This window comes from Pelodiscus sinensis, chromosome 3, assembly GCF_049634645.1.
Source record: "Pelodiscus sinensis isolate JC-2024 chromosome 3, ASM4963464v1, whole genome shotgun sequence".
NCBI lineage: Eukaryota > Metazoa > Chordata > Testudines > Trionychidae > Pelodiscus > Pelodiscus sinensis.
Genome location: NC_134713.1, coordinates 147,979,220 through 148,000,386, shown reverse-complemented (window position 1 = coordinate 148,000,386; position 21,167 = coordinate 147,979,220). Strand labels below are relative to the sequence as shown.

At 40.9% G+C, this 21,167-nt stretch overlaps 1 protein-coding gene across 5 annotated transcripts in view; it reads right to left on the bottom strand.

The window, feature by feature from the left end:
- RPS6KC1 (ribosomal protein S6 kinase C1) overlaps positions 1-21,167 on the bottom strand; it is a 190,369-nt gene that overhangs the window by 36,050 nt on the left and 133,152 nt on the right. For 4 of the 5 annotated variants that reach the window (XR_012902918.1, XM_075925178.1, XM_075925180.1 and 1 more), the window contains 2 exons: positions 18,926-20,494; positions 18,565-18,654 (listed from right to left, as the gene is read on the bottom strand). Coding sequence is in view for 4 of the 5 variants with exons in the window: in XM_075925178.1 (XP_075781293.1) it covers positions 18,565-18,654; positions 18,926-20,494 (1,659 nt within the window). In the remaining variant the exon portion in view is untranslated. Of the gene's footprint in view, positions 1-11,953; positions 18,322-18,564; positions 18,655-18,925; positions 20,495-21,167 lie in introns of those variants that run through there. The other variant, XM_075925179.1, reaches the window with a different exon arrangement.

The window sequence follows — 21,167 nt, the reverse complement described above, 5'->3', positions numbered from 1 at the left end:
TAAATGTGGGTATTTGCAGCTCATTTTTGCTGATACGAATACAAATTTTGTATCTAGAACCCTGCAGATTAGTGGATATCCACTTAATATCCGTGGGTAGCTTCATCTGCAGATGTGGATGCAGGTATCCGTGGCTCATTTTTTCAGATAAAGATGTGGATGCGGATACAAAATTTTATATCTGCACAGGGCCCTATTGAATCTAAATGATTAGTCACCAAAATCCAAAATAAAATGTTAAGTATAAAAGCCATCTAGGTACAACATCCATATATATATAGTAATCAAAATTGAAATTAGCATTACTTTTCTCCCGTTCCCCACCACCACCTGTACCTCACGGTGTACTGCTTTGCACTTGTACCCCCCACTTTTTCAGTTTCTAAATCAAAGTAAGATGTTTTCCTTAACAAGAAATTGCTGCATTTAAACATATGCTGTTAACACTCCATTATTTTGAGCAGGTCACATACACTGATAGCAATAAGTTCAGAATGTCATATCAATATTTTTGCATTTTTATTTTGACTACACTTGATGGGAAAATTTAGAAATAGGTTATGAAGTGCTTTCAAGTCATGCACAGAAGCCATCTAATGCAGTACCACACAGTGCATGTGCTTTTCAAAGCTTTAATATTGCAATAAATGTGAACCACACTATCTGCCCTCACTACAGAAAACATTTTCATCTCTATCCATCAGCAAAGTAATTTAGACAATAAATGGTAGTGACCCATAAGCCTAAGTGAATAACTTGGATATATTTGTGTCAGTCCTTTATCAACAGTTAAATCAAGGACCCTATCCACATTATGATATGAACACACACACACACACACAAGTATTTCCTAGGATTAACACAACACAAGATCACAAGATCCTTTCAACTGAAAAAGATGATAAGGTGAATACATCAGTAGGTCATCAAACCTTAATGTAACTTGACTAAACAGAAAGCACTACTTTCTTTCCCCATAAATCATGTCTATGGGACAGAAAGAATCAGTTAATGCAGCGCAATAGTGCTAAATTCCTGCACAGAAATACTTTACCTGTAATACCTATTGATAACTGAAGACAAGCTCTGTGAAATGTTATCCACTTTCACTCCAAGACAGATGGTGCAGATAAACAGCTTCTGTGCTATTCTTCCTATATAGCAGCTGGTCTTGACTGAAAAGCCTTCTTTCCTTCCTACCCCTTCCGCTCCCTCTACGCCCCCCAATATTCATCTAAACATGTATTTTATATGTAGTGATACCTTCTTTCCTGATATGCAGCTGATAAACTATTTTACAAACATGCAAGCCAGTTCTCGTGTAGAAAGGGGAAGCCCAAACTAATCTATTTTGGAAGGAAATCCTTCACACAATTATTAATTTGTAACCAAGATGCACATTGACTGTTGTCCTTTATAAAATGCATACAATAACGGTACGATGCATTACATTGACATACCACTTTTTATGCTAAGATCTCAAAAAAACTGATGTAAAAAGGCGCATAGAAAATTTTTATCGCCCAAATCACCTCATCTGAGGCTGACCATAAGATCTCTTCAGCAGTACACAGTGCTAGTTTTTGGGATGAAAGATACCAGGTCCAGGAGAAGTTAATTCCCAAATCAGACATTTCAATTAGTTGAGGCACAAGTCCTGAAGTTAATACAAATGAAAATAAATTGAGCTGAAAGTAAGTGGAGGCATTGCTTCATCCAGGGCTACTCAACATGCGACTCGCAGAGCAGGGTTTACGTGGGGCTCAATACACAGGTGGGAGCCAAAACAAAAAAGTAGTCAACATTGATGGTCAAGTAGCCTTCTGTTGATGTGTGTTTTAGTAGTTAAATTCCTGGACTGTCATTGCTCATTAAAAGTGCTGCCATATGAGTGCAAATTGGGTAAATAGTGCAGTTTATTAATATCAGCAGAACTGACTTAAATAGGGCCTGTGTGTTGTGTAGTCTTGCCTTAATCTTTGTATTCATGCCCTTTTGAAAGAAAGCATTTGCATATATTTGCATGTATATGTAACCACACTTAATTTGCGGCTTTTAGCATGTACTGTGAGCATCATTGTGGCTCCCAGGGTGTCCAAAGTTAAGTAGCCGTGACTTAATCTAATATCTAGTTTTGCACTGAGAGGTGTCTTCTAAGCTTAAAAAAGGTAACATTTGACTTTTGATTGATTGATAGTAATTATTTCAAGTTTTCATTTATATGGCATGTCTAGTGGAAATAAGGTAACATCTAACATAGTTCATCCATTGGCCAGAACCTAAAAATGTAGAACCCCAAACTCCTGTCTGAATAACCACCATGTGTCACTGTGGTATCCAGCCAAAACTACTAAAGAGAACTGATGAGGGGACAGAAAAGGACAAACACAACCCCCAATAGAGATGGAGTTTACCATTCTCTGCTGCCATGTAGACTATACAGTTCTGCATGTGTAGCCAGCAGAGTTGAGAAATTCTATTTGCCTTACATATGTAAATATAAAGAAGCGTTTGCTAAGAACCAGATAAAAGAAGCCAAAGACAATTTACCCCACACATCTTCAGTCAAGCAAGAGCCAATAAAATACAGTAAGAAATTACCATATCACATGAAAGTGATTTAGTCGTAATGCTCTCCTAAAGTCTTCGCAATTCATAAAATGTAGACATTGGTAGTTATGTATCAAAAGTATATCATGGTCTTTAAACAACAAAGTAGTGAGGCCAGTCAAATGAAAATCTGCCAAGATTAATGTGGGTAAAAAATAGGAAACTGCATATTTAGGTATTTAAAAGTCTACAGGTATCTGTGTTCCTCTTTTGAAGGAATTTCCTCATGTTGCTTAAGAAAAAGATGAACTGTAATAGAATGGAGTATATTTTTTCTTCCTAATAGCAACCCATAATGGATTTAAAACTTCCTCTAGAAGTAAGGTGACACAGGAGACCAAGGCTTTTTCCTCACTGTTATCAGAAGGCAAACCTCGCACCAAACATGATCTTTAACCCTTCAGTTACCTCTACTTACATTACAAAGCCATCTTCTTCATTAATTTCAAGTCTTATGCCCAATCCAATATACATCTCCTTTTGAAATTAGTTTCTTCTTGAAATTCTAACTGGGTGTTGTTCCAGGCAAATTGAAGGAAATGTAAAGCATATGACTGATTTTTACAAGCCTGTGGAGGGGCGTGGCGCCAGGGCGACCCCCTCCGGGCCAAGCCGGGCCGCTGTCCCGCCCCTCCGTCGTCCCTCACCCGAGGTCTCCGTCTTAGGTGCTCCCTACACCCTGGTGTCCTGCCCCGAGTCCGGCAGGGTCGGTCCACAATTGGGGTTGACTTACTGGCGTCTGCGCCGGCGGGGGAGGGTAGGGGAGCTCGGGCCCGCCCTCACTCCGAGCCCCAACCCAGGGCCCTAAGGTCTGGGGGATGCTACCCCCAGTCCTGGTCGGTGGGGGAGAGGGTCCCCTTAACACACCAACCTCCCGGGTTCCAGTACCCTGCCATGGGTTGCTTCCTACCTCCCTCGTCGCATCGCCATGGCGGCTGGGTCTCTCGAGCCTCCGTAGCCGGGGCCCGAGATGCCTCCTCCTAGCCGCCCTCCGTCCGGCGGCTCTCTTCCCTCTGCTCCGGCGGCGGCGCTCCCTTTGAGCGTCCCGCCCCGATGACGTCTCCGGCCGTGGGGCGGGGCCGCTGCCTACACCGGGGGGTGTCATCCTGCCGGGCGCTTGTGCCGTCAGGCACGGCGGGGCCGAGCTGGAGTCCCATCTTCCCGGCCCGGCCGGGGCCGCAGTGGAGCAGCCGGACTCCGCTCGTGTGTGCTCGCGCTTGGCCCTGCCCACAGCAGAACAAGCCGCACAAGGCAGGAGCCGGCGCGGCGCCGCCGCTTCTCCCCAGCACGCCGGGGACGGCGCTCGGTCCGTGCGGGGCTCGGGCGCTGCCCCGTCACAAAGCCCATCGCATTCTAAATGTCTTGTTGCTTAAGTTCCTGTGTCCTAAGAGAGTCCAGTGCAAGAACATACATTGCCTGAAGAGAAAAATTGTAAAATATGCCCTAAGAACAAGCCACATGAGTTACTTCTGGAAAATGTTTAATGATCTCGGCAAGCCCACGCCTTTCAACAATTCTCTGCCCTGTGTGCACGGGATTTTGAGATTTTGGAGTTGGATTATTTTCTTTTTGGCATTTTGAAGAACAGTATTTTACTTCTCACTTCACAATAAATCAATATTTCCTCTGAAGCTCTAGATCCTACTTCTTAATTCAGTTGGTCTAAAGTATATGCAAATTATTCTTCACCAAGCTTGTTTTCTAAATTCAGTGCTTCTTACATTCAAAATAGTGATAGAAATGTAGCCGCGTTAGTCTGGTGTAGCTGAAACAAAAAACAGGACTATGTAGCACTTTAAAGAGTATTATTAGGTGATGAGCTTTCATGGGCCAGACCCACTTCCTCAGATCAAATAGTGGAAGAAAATTGTCACAACCATATATACCAAAGGATACAATTAAAAAAAATGAACACATATGAAAAGGACAAATCAAATTTCAGAACAGAACGGGGATGGAGGGGAGGTAAATGTCTGTGAGCTAATGATATTAGAGGTGATAATTGGGGAAGCTATCTTTGTAATGGGTAAGATAATTAGAGTCTTTATTCAAACTTAAGTGTAAAGTGTCGAATTTAAGCATGAATGATAGTTCAGAGGATTCTCTTTCAAGTGTAGTCTTAAAAGGCCTTTGAAGCAGGATGCAGGTAATCAAGTCGTTGAGACAATGTCCTTGCTGACTGAAATGGCAAGAAACTGTTTTTTCTTTGTGATCCTGTCTAATATCTGTTTTGTGGGCATTGATCCTTTGGCGAAGTGTCTGAGACATGTGTCCAATGTACATAGCAGATGGACACTTTCGGCACAATGGCATAAATTAAATTTCTGGATGTGCAGGAATATGTGTTCTTGATCTTATAACTCACTTGGTTAGGTCCAATAATGGTATCAGCAGAGTGAATATATGGACAAAGCTGACAACGGAGTTTGTTGCAAGGGAAGATACCAGGTTTGGTATTAGTGTGGTATGTCCTATGGTTGTTGGTAAGAATCAACATTCAAATTAATCTTCACTGCTCAAAATGTCTTTAGCTTCCATTTCTACTTTCTCCTTTGCATGTAGGCTCTCCATATAAAAGTTCATATAACAAGTCAATGGAAAAACCTGAAATAGTACCCTGCAAGTCCACTTTTTCACTATAATCATTAGACCAGCCCTCCGTTTGATTTCAAGGGATCAATGATATTTTAATCCACAGATTGAACCTCTCTAGTCCAGCACACACTGGTCCAGCAACATTGGTGAACCAGCATGATTTTGGATGATTATGGATGTGGACAAGTTTCCTGTGGTCCCATAAAATGTGTTTAGATCAACCAGTCCTGGCTCTCACATTCTGTGCTAATTTATCCCTCAGAGTCTTCTATGAGCCCAGTAAGCAGTAGAAATGGGTTGGCATATATTTGTCTAGCAAATAAGCATCCTGCCATAAAGACCAATATTGCTGATATTTTTCACTTTTAAAAAAATATTGTGTGCTTCCAACCATCCATTCTTCCTTGTAGGAAATTGTCTAAGAGCAGAAGAGAAGCTGTCATTTCACATCTGGAAGCTTGTGGTGTGAAGCAATTAGGGTTTTTTTGGACTAAAGTTTTTATCTACAAATCTTTGATTTTGATAGGCTTTGTACGACATACAGTAAACACTGGTTCAGATTAGGGCTGTCAGTCATAGTTAATTCATCCGATTAACTCAAAAATTAATTGCGATTAATCAGAGTTTTAATCACCCTATTCAACAATAGAATACCAATAGAAATGTATCTAATATTTTGGATGTTTTACTATATTTTCAAATATATTGATTTCAATTAGGGCTGTCAAGTGATTAAAAAAATTAATTGCAATTAATTGCACGTGCTGCCCCTTTGAAACACTGCAGCGGCATTTCAAAGGTGCATCGTTGAGGGATCCCAGGATCCGCTGGAGTCCTCAGCTGACCCCAGGCTCAGTGCAGCTGTCCTTTGAAACACCATCCCAGGGGAAGCACAGCAGGAGCCCAGGATCAGTCCCATGGCGTTTCAAAGGGGCAGCAGCAGCACTGTGGGAGCCTGGGATTAGCTGGAGTCCTCAGCTGACCCTAGCTCCATGCAGCGCTGCCCCTTTGAAGCGCCGCCCCAGCATTTCAAAGAGGCAGCACCATGGGAGCCTGCCAGCGGCTGGTGTCCTCAGGGCTGCGCTTCAAAGGGGCAGTGCCACACAGCTGACCCCAGACACTGCCCCTTTGAAAAACAGCAGCGTTTCACAGGGGCAGTGCTGCCCAGAGTCCGGGGTCAGCTAGGGACTCCAGCTGATCCCAGGCTCCTACTGCACTGTCTTTTTGAAACATCCTGGTGGCGCTTCAAAGGGGCAGTGCCGCAGAAATGCCTGCGATTAATGCGTTAAAAAAATTAACGCATTAATTGTGCTCTGCCTAATCGCAGGCATTAACCCGCGTTAATTTACAGCCCTAATTTCAATTACAACTCATAACACAATGTATATGTTGTTCACTTTGTTATTTTTTATTACAAATATTTGCACAGTACAAATGATAAATGAAAGAAATAATATTTTTCAATTCACCTCATACAAGTACTGTAGTGCAATCTCTTGAAAGTGAAAGTGTAACTTACAAATATAGGTTTTTTTGTTACCTATATAGCTGACTTTAGAAACAAAACAATCTAAAACTTTAGAGCCTGCAAGTCCACTCAGACCTACTTCTTGTTCAGCATATTACTAAGACAAACACATTTTCTTAATATTTATGGGAGCTAATGCTGCTCTCTGCTGATTTATGTCACCTAAAAGTGAGAATAGGTCTTCACATGGGACTTTGGTAGCCAGGATTGCAAGGTATTTATGTTTCAGATATGCTAAACATTTATATGTCCTTTCATGATACCATTCCAGAGCACATGGTTCCATGCAGCGGCGGATTTAGGGCAGGGCAAGCGGGGCGTCTACCCCGGGCCCCGCGCTTCCCGAGGTCCCGCACATGCGCTGTGGTGCCACGGCATATGCGACATGTCAAAGGAGGGGCCCTGCAAAATTTCGCTGCCCGGGGCCCCGCAGCACCGCCCAGGGCCACGCGGCACTCTCATCCACCCCTGGTCCATGCTGATTACACTTATTAAAAATATTAATGCATTAATTAAATTAGTAAGTGAAGTTCCTGGGGGAGAATTATATGCCTCTGGCCCTGTTTTACCCATATTCTGTCATATTTCATGTTATAGAAATCTCAGATGACGACTCAGCATGTTGTTCATTTCAAGAACACTTTTGCTTTAGATCTGACAAAGTGCAAAGAAGGCACCAATGTGAGATCTAAGAATCTGAAGTGCCTTCCAAAATCTGAGAGGGATGAGGTATGGAGCATGCTTTCAGAAGTCTGAAAAGAGCAACACTCCAATATGGAAACTACAGAACCCAAACCACCAAAAAGAAAATCAGTCTGTAGCTGGCATCTGATTCAGATGATGGAAATGAACATGAGTTGGTCCACACTGTTATGGATTATTATTGAGCAGAACCAGACATCAGCATGGATGTATGTCCACTGTAATGGTAGTTGAAGCAAGAAGGGACATATGAATCTTTAGCACATCTGGCATGTAACTATCTTGTGATGCCAGCTACAACAGCACCATGTGAATGCCTGTTCTCACTGTCAAGTGACACTGTGAACAAGAAGCAGGCAGGTTATCTCTTCCAAATATAAGCAAACTGGCTTGCCTGAGCGATTAGCTAAAAAAGAAATAGGAATGCATGGACTTGAAGGAAATAAAGTTTTACAGTTTCATTTCTGATGCAGTTAATTCTTGTATGCAAATCTACATTTGTAAGCTCAATATTCCGTGATAAAGAGATTGCACTGTAGTAGAGAATTGGAAAAAAAACATTTCTTTTGTTTTTTTACAGTGAAAATATCTGTTAATAAACTAGTGTTGTAACTGAAATCAATATATTTGAAAATGTAGAAAACATCCAAAAATAATTATACAATATTCTATTATTAATAGCACAATTATTTTTAATCACTTAACAGCCCTAGTTTAGAGCAAACCAAATATACTGATATACCTGCATACCATCCATATACAAAGATACATTTGAACCACTTTAATCCATCAACTTTGGGAAACAGGCTATTCCAGATTATGGAATTTTCCAGACCAGGGGTGTTCAATGTATAATTTTTGTTTTGAAGGTGAAAATAAAAAAGTTTTGAAAAGTACTGAATTTTTATGTCACATGTAACAGACAGCAATACATACAGGTCTGGGAGGGAGGGAGGATGGGTGCAGGAGCATGCTGGGTTTGGGGGAACAGGGAAGGAGGGTGCATGAGAGAATGGGAATGAGGCACTTTCCTGACACCTGACTCCCAGGGGCTCTGCATGCCTTACCATTCCTAGGCCCTGCTCCCCTGCCACTTTGGGAGTGATGGGGAAAAAGCTGGGGGGGGGGAGGGGAAAGAGGGAGCGGCATCACAAAAAGCCACTTCCTCTTCCCTCTGCCAAGGTGCAAACCACTGGTGTTCATAGATTAGGGATGCCCGGATTACGTAGGTTCAAGTGTATATCATGCATATGGGCTCCTTATCACATCAACTGGGTTGTGAGCCATCAAAATATTAGGACACGTGACTAGTAGGAGGACTATTTCCTTCACGCATCCTACAAGAGAAATTGATGATAATTATGTAGTTAGATCTCCTTGGTGGCCTGAAAATCTCAAGTATATGTCTGTCTTTTTACATGTCCAAGTTGTTCAAGATTAACTATTGGGGGGAAAAGGGAGTAGGAGACATGGGACTTCAAAACTCATCTGTTCTCACATCACCATTCCTAGATAGCTAGATTTCATGGCTGTAAAATATCAGTGAAAAATATTTGTATTGTGGAATGATTTCTAAGGTAACTTTGTCAATCATAACTTTATACATTGTGATCCTGCTGCTAAAAATGATAATAGATTTTCTTATCTTTTCAGAAAAGCCTATCATATTTCAGTCTACGGTATTGCAGCTATAAAATCTAACCCTCTGATAAGATCATAGTCTTATCAGATTTTTTAATCTGTTCTTTAGATTATAATCAGGGTTTCTTTTTTAAAATAAATCTGTTTCAAATAAAACCTAAAATCATTAGATCAATCTGTGAAAATATTTAAATAAAAATGTTGAATCCAGGAGACTATCAAAAACTTTTAATTACAATTTATAAAGGAAGAATCAAACAAGGGAAAAAATCTAAACTTTTGAGGCTAAACTTTATAAATACGGCACAATAGGTCATGTATTATATCAATGGCTTGATCTTGTGGAGGAGCCCAGTGACTGATACACTGATGCAAGAGACTGGCAAACTCATTGCAGGCATCACTGGCGTCTGACTCCAGGCAGCAAAAGGGTATATCAAAAATCTACAATAAGGCCCTTTTTAGTTGTATATCAATATGTTTTAATGATAATGTCAACCAGTAAGAATGCATCTTTCTTTAGAAAGTAAGTGAAGTTCAGATGGAAAAGTTTAAATTAAGACGTTCCACTTGGTGCTTTAAATCATGATTTTAAATCATCTTGATTTATAAATAAATCAATACACCTTGAAGTACAGGGAGCCCAAGATGCACAATCACATGTGTTAGTGCAGTAGTTTTTTTCTGGTGCACTTTGCTTTAGAATTTAGAGATACAAACGACACTAAAAGGACTCATTTGTGCTTTACCAACAAGACCTAAGCTTGATCAGGTATGCCACCAGATGCTCTTGATATGGCTGCGGCTGCAGCCATTTATGTTTTCGTTTTTTTCACAGATTTAACAAACAATGGCTTGGGTCTTTTAAAAGCTCCAGTTGTAATTTTATAAACTTGCGATTATCTATGCCCTACCAAGAGTGTAAAGCAATTATTGCATTATTTATATGGTAATTACTCTTCAAATCTAAGATTAAAAAAAGTTGGCAAAAACTGTACTTAAACAACAGAAAGTGATCATTTGCATTTCAAAATTTATCTATTTTGCTTTCTGCTTTCCTTAACTTGGACCAAAACATGTTGATTCACAGGTAGAGAGAGAGAGGTATGTGTGTGTGTCTGTGTCTGTGTGTGTGTGTACACGTACATGTTGATTCAAAGGTAGGTGTGTGTGTGTGTGTTTCTTTTATAAACTTATTTATAGACCAGAATAATGGTCCCCTGCTAGCTTGGCATTTGCTCAAGTTTCTGTCCTTGTAAATTGAATCTGTTACAGGAATTTTCCCCCCTCAAAATACCAAAGCACATTAACCAAGAGATAAAAAAAAGTTCTATTGCTGATATTATAAACCATGGGGTAGAGAGGTAGTAGGTTGTGTGTGGGATGGGGTGGGATTTTTTTGGGAGGGAGAAGGGGGACAAATATGTGATAAGAGTTCTCAGGGGGCACGACAGCAAAAGGCTGTTTAAACAGAAGTGAATCATTCTCATCATGATCTGGTGGCAACTTTACTTTTTATTCAATCAGCAGCAGCTCAGCACATTTTTTAACTATATTTTTATTTTCTAAATGATGTAAAAAAAGGAAACAATATGCACTTCAGAGTTAATGCAGTGAAAATTCTCATCTGTGGGTTTATCATTTCTTAAACACATTTGTTACTTATAGTACATTAATCTTGGCCAAAAAAAATCCACATTTTTTACTCTTAATGGTGCTGAATTTATAAAGAATGATTTATAAGTCATTTTCATTTCCCTTACAGTTCAGAGAAACAAAATCTGACTTATCATGGGTGGACAGCAAAGATTTGGCTTGGCTCTTAATCAAAGTATAATAAAGGCACTACTTTTAAGTATCTCCAGATAGGTTTGTTATTGCATTATTTATTTCAGCCTGAACTTTCTTAAAGTCAATCTACCTAAAGAGCTACGGGGCTTTCTGATTTCAACCATACAGCACACTAGAGCACTCTCAACTCACAAATCTTGAAAGTACAGTTCTTGTTATGCAAATAATTATAACAAAGCTCTTCTCCTGTCTGCAGATTTTATCTAAAGTAAGGTAAAGAGGGTGCCAGCCACTCAACAGCATAAATCAATTAATGGTATGATGCCACCTGCTGGTCAACTATGAGAAATGTACATTTTTGAAAAAGATTTTTCTCTTTTAAAAGAAGCTTTTAATTTTATACAAAATCATAGTCAACTTTCCGTACAACAGCAATTTGTTATCAGATGTCTATCCTAGGGGACTGTTTACACTTTTGTTTTTTTCCCATTTTCTTGCCACTTTACTCTTCATAAGGAGCCCTTTCATATTAACTCTCATTTAGTGAGAGCCGACAATCTCGTTTTCCATAGTCTAAAATGGTGATGGGCAAACTACAGCCCACAAGCTGCATCCAGCCCATAAACCATTTTAATCTGTGCTGGAGCTTTTGCTGGGGAGCAATGTAGGGGGCTTACCTTGCTCTGCATAGCTCCTGGAAGCAACAGTATGTCTCCCCTCTGGCTCCTACACATAGGGCAGCCAAAGGGCTCTGCACACTGCCCCTGCCCCAAGTGCTACCCAGGCAGCTCCAATTGGCTGTGAATATGGCCAATGGCAGCTGTGGGAGCAGTGTCTGCGGATATGGCAGTGCATAGTGTTGCCTGGTGAGCCTCTGCATAGGAACCATGGGGGATGTGATGCTTCTTCCAGGAGCTAAGTGCCACCCAGCACCTGCACCCATCACCCCAACACCCTTCCCCAATCCTGATCCCCTTCCCTCCCTAGCCCAAAGCACCTCTCTCATCCCAAATCCCTCAACCCCAGTTTCCCCTCCCCCACAGAATCTGCACCCCCCTGCCCCGCTAGAGGCCTTTCCCTTCCCCCCACTGTCCATACTCCAACCCATGCCCCAGCCTGGAGCCCACTTCTGTATCCACAAAGCCCTCATCCCCACACCCATCCCAGAGCCTGTCCCCATGGCCAGAGCTCTCATGTCCTTCTGCATCCCATCTCCAATTTTGAGAGCATTCATGGCCCTCCATACAATTTTCATTCCCCGATATGGCCCTCAGGCCAAAAATTTTGCCTGACCCTGCTCTAAAAGTACATAACTATTTCTGTAATACTGACAACTATTTTATTTAAAAAGTAAACAGTGTCCTATATTCCTCAGTTCAATACCCAGTTTTTTAGAATGATTTCTTAGGCCTTGATCCTGCATTGACCTCCACATGAAGTGACTTCTGCTCGATGTGGACTTCAGCATTGAAGAGAGTCTTTTAATAGTAAATTGTCATTTTCTTAAGCCATTCCAGTGGTTAAATCTGGCATGCGGATACACTGGTAAACAAAGAACTTGTTACAATCTAATTCTTCTCTCAGATACCAGTGTAATGGGTACACTGGACACTAAATAAAAAGTGAAGCAGAAAAAGATGCCATGTTTTGAAAATCAGGCCAATTAAAAAAACGTTTTAGCCATCTCCTCTCTCCCAACCTGTCCCAGTTTCTCATTGCATAACTAGACAACCCATTTTTCTATTTCTTCTTAACCCATATTACTCTCCTCTCCCTCTCATATTGAAGACGATGACCAAAGACAAGCTAGGCCCATTACTCAATGGGGGAGAGCGGGAGCAATAACAGAAAATGGAGAAGTGACAGAAATGCAAAATGATTTTTTCAGCTTTCACTAAACAGCAATTAGACATTTAACGTTGTGTATTCCAGTGAAAATGGGGATGAGAAGCTGAATAAAGGAAAGAAGTTAAAAATTACTTAAGAGAAGTAAGGGGTCTTGATGTCACCAGGGTATGCTGAAATACATCCTCGAATACTCAAGAAGCTGACAAAGGAGATGTTTGAGCCATTAACAATTATCTTACAAAAGTCACAGAAGACAGGAAAGATTCCAGGGAACTAGAAAAGGGCAAATATAGTGCCAATCTATAACAAGAGGAATATGAATAACATGGGAAATTATAGACCAGTCAGCTTAACTTCAGTACTCAAGAGATAATGGAGCAAATAATTAATCAATTTGCAAACACCTAGAAGATAATAAGGTGATACATAACAGTCAGCATCAATCTGTCAAGAACAAATCCCATCAAACTTGAAATCTTTTTCTGATAGGGTAACAAGCCTTGTGAATAGGCGGCAAGTGGTGGATGTGGTATATCTTAAATGTAGTAAGCTTTTCATACGGTCTCGAAACACCCACACATTAAAAAATAAAACTACAGAAATACAACTGAGAGGGAGCGACTCTAAGATGGGAGTAAAACTGGTTGGAAAACCATTCCCAGAGAACAGTTATCAATAGTTCACAGCCAACCTGGAAGGGCATATCCAACAGGTTCCCATAGGGATCAGTTTGGGGGCTGGTTCTGATTAATATCTTCATCAATGATTGAGATAACAGCATAGAGAGTATACTTCTAAAGTTTGCAACTGATACCAAGCTGAGAGGGGTTGTAAATGATTTGGTAAATGCGATTCAAATGTGCAGTGGTCTGGACAAATTGGAGAAATGGTTTAATGTAAACAAAATGAAAATCAATAAGGACAGATGTTCCTTCCTATACAGAATGAGAAAGGACTGCCTACAAAAGAGAAGTCTCAGGATCCTAGTGGATCAGAAGAGAAATTAGGGATGTTAAATATTGATTAATTGACTAGTCGAGTAACCTCATGAATTCTTATTGGTTAGTCGACTATTCTATAGTTCTCAGGAGCAGAGCCAGCAGCCAGTGCACTTGGGCCCCACTTCTGAGGTGCACCCTGCAACTTTGGGCTGCCGCCTCTCTATCAGAAACAGCAGCATGGGGTGCCAGGTGGGAGCTGGTCCATGAGGAGAGCAAGTTTAAAAACCACCTCCCCTCACAGTCCGGCTGCCTGTTGTCCTGTGCTGCTGCCTCTGTCTAGGGGGAGGGGGACCGGAACCAGCTCCTGGACCCAGCATGAGCCAAAACCAAGCCAGGCTGCCTGCCCATCTGGCTCCTAATATACTTTAAATGCAGAGCCGCAGCAGAAGAAGGTCCTGGACCCATTGCAAGCCAGAACTGAGCCAGCCTGCTAAAAAATTTGCTGGTAGGGGAGGGAAGGGAAATGCATGTAGTCTATAGCATTAACCTATAAGCTTTTGCTTATTGGTTAATCGGCTACACAATTACATCCCTAAGATAAATATAAGTCAACAGTGTAACTTTTTTTTTTTTTGGCAACAAAGCAAATATCATTCTGGGATATATTGGCAACAGTGCTGTAAACAAGACACAAGAAGTAATTGTTCTGCTCTACTCTGCACTGACTAGGCCTCAACTGAAGTACCATATCAAATTCTAGGCACCACATTTCAGGGAAGATGTGGAAAAACTGGAGAAAGTCCAGAGAAGAGCAACAAAAATTATTAAAGGTCTAGAAAACATGAGCTACGAGGGCATATTGAAGACATTGGTTTTGCTTAGTCTAGCAAAGAGAAAACTGAGGGGGGAAATGATAACGGTTTTCAAATACATAAAAGGTTGTTACAAAGAGGAGAGAGAAAAATTATTCTCTTTAACCTCTGAAGATAGGACAAGAAGTAATGGGTTTAAATGCAGCAAGGCTGGCTTAGGTTGGACACCAGAAAATAATTTTGCCAGAGTAGTGAAGGACTGAAATAAATTGTCTAGGGATGTTGTAGAATCTCCATCATTGGAGATTTTTAAGAACAAGTTAGAAAAATACCTGTTAGGGATGTTCTGGATAAAATTTAATTCTTCCATGAGCGAAGGAAATGGATTAGATTACCTCTTGAGATCCCTTCCAGTCCTACACTTCTATGACTGTTGTAAAAGAAGCATACAATCAGGGAAATTGGCTGACTAAATGTGGAAATAATCGAAAAGTAAACATACTGAAATAGAGATTCTCTCTCCTTCAGTTTTAGCAATCTCCAGTGTTACTTGTACCCACAGTTGAAAATTTTTTAGACCTTTTACATAGCAGTCTGATTTTAAGTTGCTGATATCCTTCTCCATGTTAAACTTCAGATTAATTTTCTGCGGATGAAACCGTGTCCAAAATTAATAGAAATAAAGAATTGCATCTCACAAATAACTAATGTATATAGTATCTATAATAACAAGACTCGTTTTGATACGAGAACTCTCCTTTGATTGAAATGTGTAACTGAAACTGTACTTAATTGCTTCTCACAATGTAGTGGAATATAGACAGTATTTTAAAATAGGCTATCCTAAGGAGGACGACAGAGCAGAGACTTGGGTCCTCAATTAGAGATGTGAAGGTGTATCCAGTTAACGGGTGGAGCTGCAGCAGTTTCCTGCCTGTTGCAGGTAGGGGGCTGCTCTAATCCTGCAGGGGGCCTGCTGCAGACAGGGGCTGCTCCATCCAGGATGCCAGTGCAGCTCCTGCCTGTGGGGCACCCTGCCCATCTGCAGGCAGGGACTGCTCCAGCGTTCTGGCCAGAGCAGCCTTTGTCTCCAGCGAGGGGAGGGGAGCGTTACAGCCCCACTCATTCTCCTTCAATCTGTTTACTGGTTAAACAATATATTTAACCGGTTAGCCAATTAAACAGGATTTTACTTCCCTATCCTCAACAGAATGACGACTGCTGAAGCACCACCTATCTGGAAGCAGACTGAAATTAGCTGTCTAATGATGAGCAAGTGGTTTGGAGTGCCTATATCAGTTATTGCTAGGCACAGCTATGAGGCTGCTACTCAGAATAAAATCTTCCTCCACTCAAAGCAACATACTCTTAAGTTACTGAAAACAGTTACATTATATGCAACATTGATTTCCAAAACTATGCATTAAAGCAATGTTACATTTTGCAAAAAGAATCAGGAAGAGTGGAAGTTAAGAATCCTACAGCAACATTAACTCAGTCAGCTTGCAAATATAATATTCACACATGGGGACCCCATCCTTTAACTGGACAGGTATGTGTAGACACATGCATTTGCACCCATGCAGTGTTCCAGTGATGTCAAATGCAAAGATTCACCTAGATTGATCCACATTGCAGGACTGGAAGCGTAGCCAAAAAAACAATTCAATGTCTTACAGTTCAATACTACAAACATGTCCTAAAGTAGTTACTGATGGTGCAGGAAGCCTTAACTCTTGCATTTTGTTATTTTTAAAAAAGTTATTCCAACTGCTCTGTCAACACTGCAGACTGAGGTTGATTGTTTAGCGCTTATGTCGCCATTACAATGGCTCCAGATAGGCTTTGATGTTCACAGTTCATTCAGGCAAGGGGATGGGGAAATGAGGTATTTCCATCTTTTCCACCATTACAATCTGCTGAAGAAACCTTCCTGGAAGACAACAATACACTGCTTGCACCTTGCCAACTGAAAGACAGGACTTTTCACCATTACAAAGCAGCTGAAATTGCTAGAACTCTAAAGTGAAGGTATCTGCAGCCATGGTGCCAATTCAGATATTTCTCATCTCTCACTAGCAGGAACCCCACTTGTGCCCCTGCGTGAACCTCAGACAGAGAGGCTATGTCTACGCTGCTGTTAAACACTTGCAGCTGGCCCATGTCAGCTCACTTGAGCCTGCCAGACTGCAAGGCTGTAAAACTGCAGTGTAAACATTGGGGCTCAAGCTGCAGCTCTGGGATCATCCTGCCTCTTGAGGTCCCAGAACTTGAGTTCCAGCCTGAACCCAAACAACTACACTGCAATTTTACAGTCCCACATCCAAGCCCCATGAGCCAGAGTCAGCAGACAGGGGACAGCTGCGGGTGTTGAATTGTAGCATAGACATACCCAGAGTCTCCCCTTTCCTACCTATAGAGTGCCAATGCCTCCAAAACCTGAGTTCTCAGATGACTTCCCTGCACTCTGCCACACAGGAACAGACTCTTTACATGCCTGCTCACACCATTTGGCCTGATTACCCCTCCATCCGGAGGAGCAGCTAGGCCCAACTGGAGTAGTGATGTGACTCAGGGCACAATGCCACTCATTGAAATTTGGCCCAGCCATCACTCTGTCAACCCTTCTTCCGGACAGGTCACATTTCAGTGGCATTGGAACGATGAAGCTAGAGCCATGTTCCAGTCTGCTCTGGCAGTAGCCAAACTGATTTAGCATGGGACCGGTACATTCAAGTTGTCAGGCCATGCCTCTCCCTCCTCTCCCACTCCATGGCCTATGGAACTGGGATTTGACCAAATGCAAATGCTCCCCAGAAGCAACCCCAATTAGCACCGCAGATCTGGAGGTTTCCCTGTTCCTGTGGTTAAGGTTGGGGGGGGAGTTTTGTGTTGTTTGAAAATATAAAAGAGTATTTGGCTGTGATTCAGAACCTGTGAAATGGCCCAGTGGCAGCCTCTGTGCAAGTCTGGGCTGGGCAGAGACAAAATGCATTGTCACAGAATGGGGGTCCAAATTCAAGTTTTAACAGTTTCCACTGGGCCATCTTTATTCATATTGAGCAGTCTCTTACTCCATTTGATTTTAAGGGCACTGACTCACAAGTGAAGTGCTACTCGATGCTAAGTTAACAAGCTTCGACACCATCTTGTAAATGGTTCAGAACATTATTCAACCAGTCTTTGTTAAGAGTGATCACTGGGCTATGTACAAGCTCTAGTCAAAGTTCAACCTGCAATTCAGCAGAAGTGGATAGGGCATTCTAAGTTTTAAAATGAGGAAGTTTTCCCCTTTCACAGAGAGCTCAAACAGTTGGACAGGTTTTCTCAAACTTCCTAGAACAGTTTGTCCCTGGGCAGAACCCACAAGTGAAAAATCTTAGCCACTAATTAATTTGGATTTTCAAAGTTACTTGTATTTTAAGCTAATCTATAACCTCATTTTTAAAATGTCACAAGTGAAATTGTTTAGCAGGTATTACCACTTGACTACTGTAATATCAGGAAATAAAATTTGGGGTGTTCAGTTTCAAGCACACTATTTACCAGAAAATTAAGACACACATTTTATCCCACTGAGTTTAATGACAATGGTTCAAAGAAATGATAATCTCTGAACTGTTTCAAAGCCCAATTTTGCTCATCACAGATGCCTCACACATTTGTTTATTATACTTTCATATTTAAAGATGTTGTAAGATTCCTATTATTATTGCATATTTATTAAGTTTGTATTTTAAAATCTTTTTGTGGCATCTTCAATCTGAACAGTTCTTCTTTCTTTAATTGCCCTTTTTGAGGATCGGGTACATGCTCAAAAGTGTAAATTATCCTCAGGAATACAAAATGTTTCCTAAAAAACAAGAAGTTCAATGTAATAATCTTTTGTAGAGGAGCTAAACAACATATCAAACTATAGGGTCAGTTGAACAGTGGTCTAGTTACCAACTCTGTCAGATTCCAAGATAGTCAGAAAATGCTTTCAGATATTGCATGAACTTGAGTCCTAAAGAGAAGTATGCTATATAGGCTCCATGAGAAAATGAAAACTGCTAATCTGTTTTCCAAGTTAAACATTTTAGGTGATTGCGCTAACCTGGGGCACAGTACAGTCTCTCCAAGGCATCGTTGTCACAGGAATCTTCAACCTCACTCCACCTGCTAAAATACGTTAGCTGAATGTGTCCTAAAAACAAAACGACAGGAGAAATCAAAACATTTTTCCCTTCCATTTTCTACAGAAGTGAACTGTAATTACTCCTTTTGTAGCTAAAAACAGTATCATTAAGAATAATGGCATCATTAAGTACTAGAAGCTATTACTGGGGGTGAATTTGCTGCACTGATAATGAAGCTCTAGACAGGAAATGAAGATACTAATTACAAGATAAAACGCCTACCCAGTTAATTGGAAGCAACAGCGAATAAAAAGAAATGCATTTGCAAAAGTTCCTGACCTCTATCATTCAATAAGATGTTGTTTGGGTTCAAATCGCGGCACACAATTCCTTCTCTATGTAAAGCATCAAGGGCTACAACCATTTCAGCTGCCCATCTTTGAATGCAACCCTCTGGGATGTGAAATCTAGAGGTTAGTGCTAGTCTTTCATCAAGGTCCTGAAACATTTGATGTATTTCCTTCTCTCCTTCTAGTGCTATTTCACTTTTGCCCTCCACCACAGCCTCTCTGCTTTCAGCTTTTGGTAACAGAGTACAGTCTGTTTTCTCTTTAACAAAGTCTTCAGTTTGATCAGAAAAGAGCAACACAGTTTGATTTCTTACAATGCCTCCATCTTTAGCACCTGAGACTGGGTTAGAAATAAATAAGAAATTTTCTTCTGTGCTTGTTGCATTTAATGATGAGGAAGAAAATGCTCCAAGTCCTTGAAACTGAGCCACATCTTCTGAACGAGCTGGGCCACTATCCGATGTAAATATTGTCCTGACAATTTCCCGAGTGACATCATATTGTCCTTTTGATTCCTTGCCAATAGGATGGCCCAATTCTGGTGCCACATGATTTAACTTTTGATCAAGTGCTTTGCATTGCTCTGTACTATTATTTAATTGTAAGACATCAGGAGTTTCTAACAATTTGCTTTCCAATATGTCTACATCAGTCTTTGTAAACTTTTTTGGCCTAACCACTGTTGCTTCTTCCTCAGATACACCAGGTAAATTTATCAGAAGATCAGGTCTTCCTTCATCAACACTACTTACATCATCAAAAGCAGCATCCTTAAAAGAAATTACTGGCACAGAGTCATTGGAACCCCGGCTTATTGTGTCATGGGCTTGAACGCCTGCCTTGCTTTCTATAATTTCAAGGCTCCTCTCATGATCTGGTGCAGAAAAAAATGGCTTTAAAGATTCTGATTTTAAGCTCTGCAATTTATCTCCAAAATCAAGCCCCAGAAGTTCACTGGTGCTATCTTTACTGTCTATTCTGAATAATTCCATAGGACTATGTTTGGATTTACTTAATGAGTCAGATATCCTAGTAGGACTAACTACTTCTGGGTCAGCATCTTCAGTGAAAAACTTTAGTTCATGTGAGGTGATCGGAGAGCTGAAGCTATCACTGCCAGCTAAAGTATGTGCCTGTAAGCACCCTAAGTCTTTGGTTTTAAGATTTTCTCCCTCGGGTTTCAGCATAGGTTCCTCATTTAGAGAGCCAGTGTCAATTTTTTCTTGCCCATATTCATTGCATAACGTTAAATAACTAGTAGTGCATTCTTCTTCAGAGGTTGACCCAGAATCTGTCCATTTGGGGGAACCTTCCTGGCCATCTTCCTGGTTACTACTATCATCTTGAGAACTTGGTGTAAGGCTGCTCTTTAAGGGTATAACTCTCAACATGTTCTCCCCATTGCTTTCTCTGGAGTCAACACTACTGCCGATTTCTTTAGGGCTAGGGGTTGGCAGCTGCAGGTGAATTTTAGTAGAACTTGAGAGTTCATGAATTTCAAAGCTTTCTTCAGGGCTCCTATTCAAGAATTTACTGATGTAAGACCACAGCTTGCCTCCTACAAAGGAAGAAAAAGGAAAATCACCATTTAACCCAGAACTAAAAAAAAATTCATTATGAGATATAAAATACACAAGTCACCAAGGCAAATTACTTCCTTATGCCAATTAGAGGAGGTTAGAACTGCTATTTCAATAGAGAATAGCTAGAGGGATCCTGTCGACTTAACTCATAGTTCAAACAGATTTATTTATACATTCATGTTGATAGTGCATCTTAGATTATTAAAAAGAAAAAAAAAATAAAATCCTACAAAATGGTCTCTCCCAAATTGTTCCAGGATTACAATGGCTCATTGGCTGTCATGTTTCAAGACAAATAAGGTTCTCCTTAAACATTCTGAATTTCCTGAAATGTTTCTGGATCACAGCTCCAATCTTCTGAGTGACATCAGGGGAGGGAGCTGGAGGGATGGAATACAGGTGGAATTGTTATCCAGGTCTTTCCCCCTTTTCAGTGTTGTGGGTGTTAGAGCCCCTCAGTTCCTTATCAGAATGATACAGGATATAGACATTTGTCTTCCTTTTTTAATATATTATTGGTCTATTAAATTGGGATCATTTCTCCCCTGGGCCCACCAAATAAAGATTTCTTCTCTGGTCCCTTGCTATATTATGATATATTGGGGTTTTTTGCAGGGAATCAGGGAGGACTGAATCAATACACTTCAG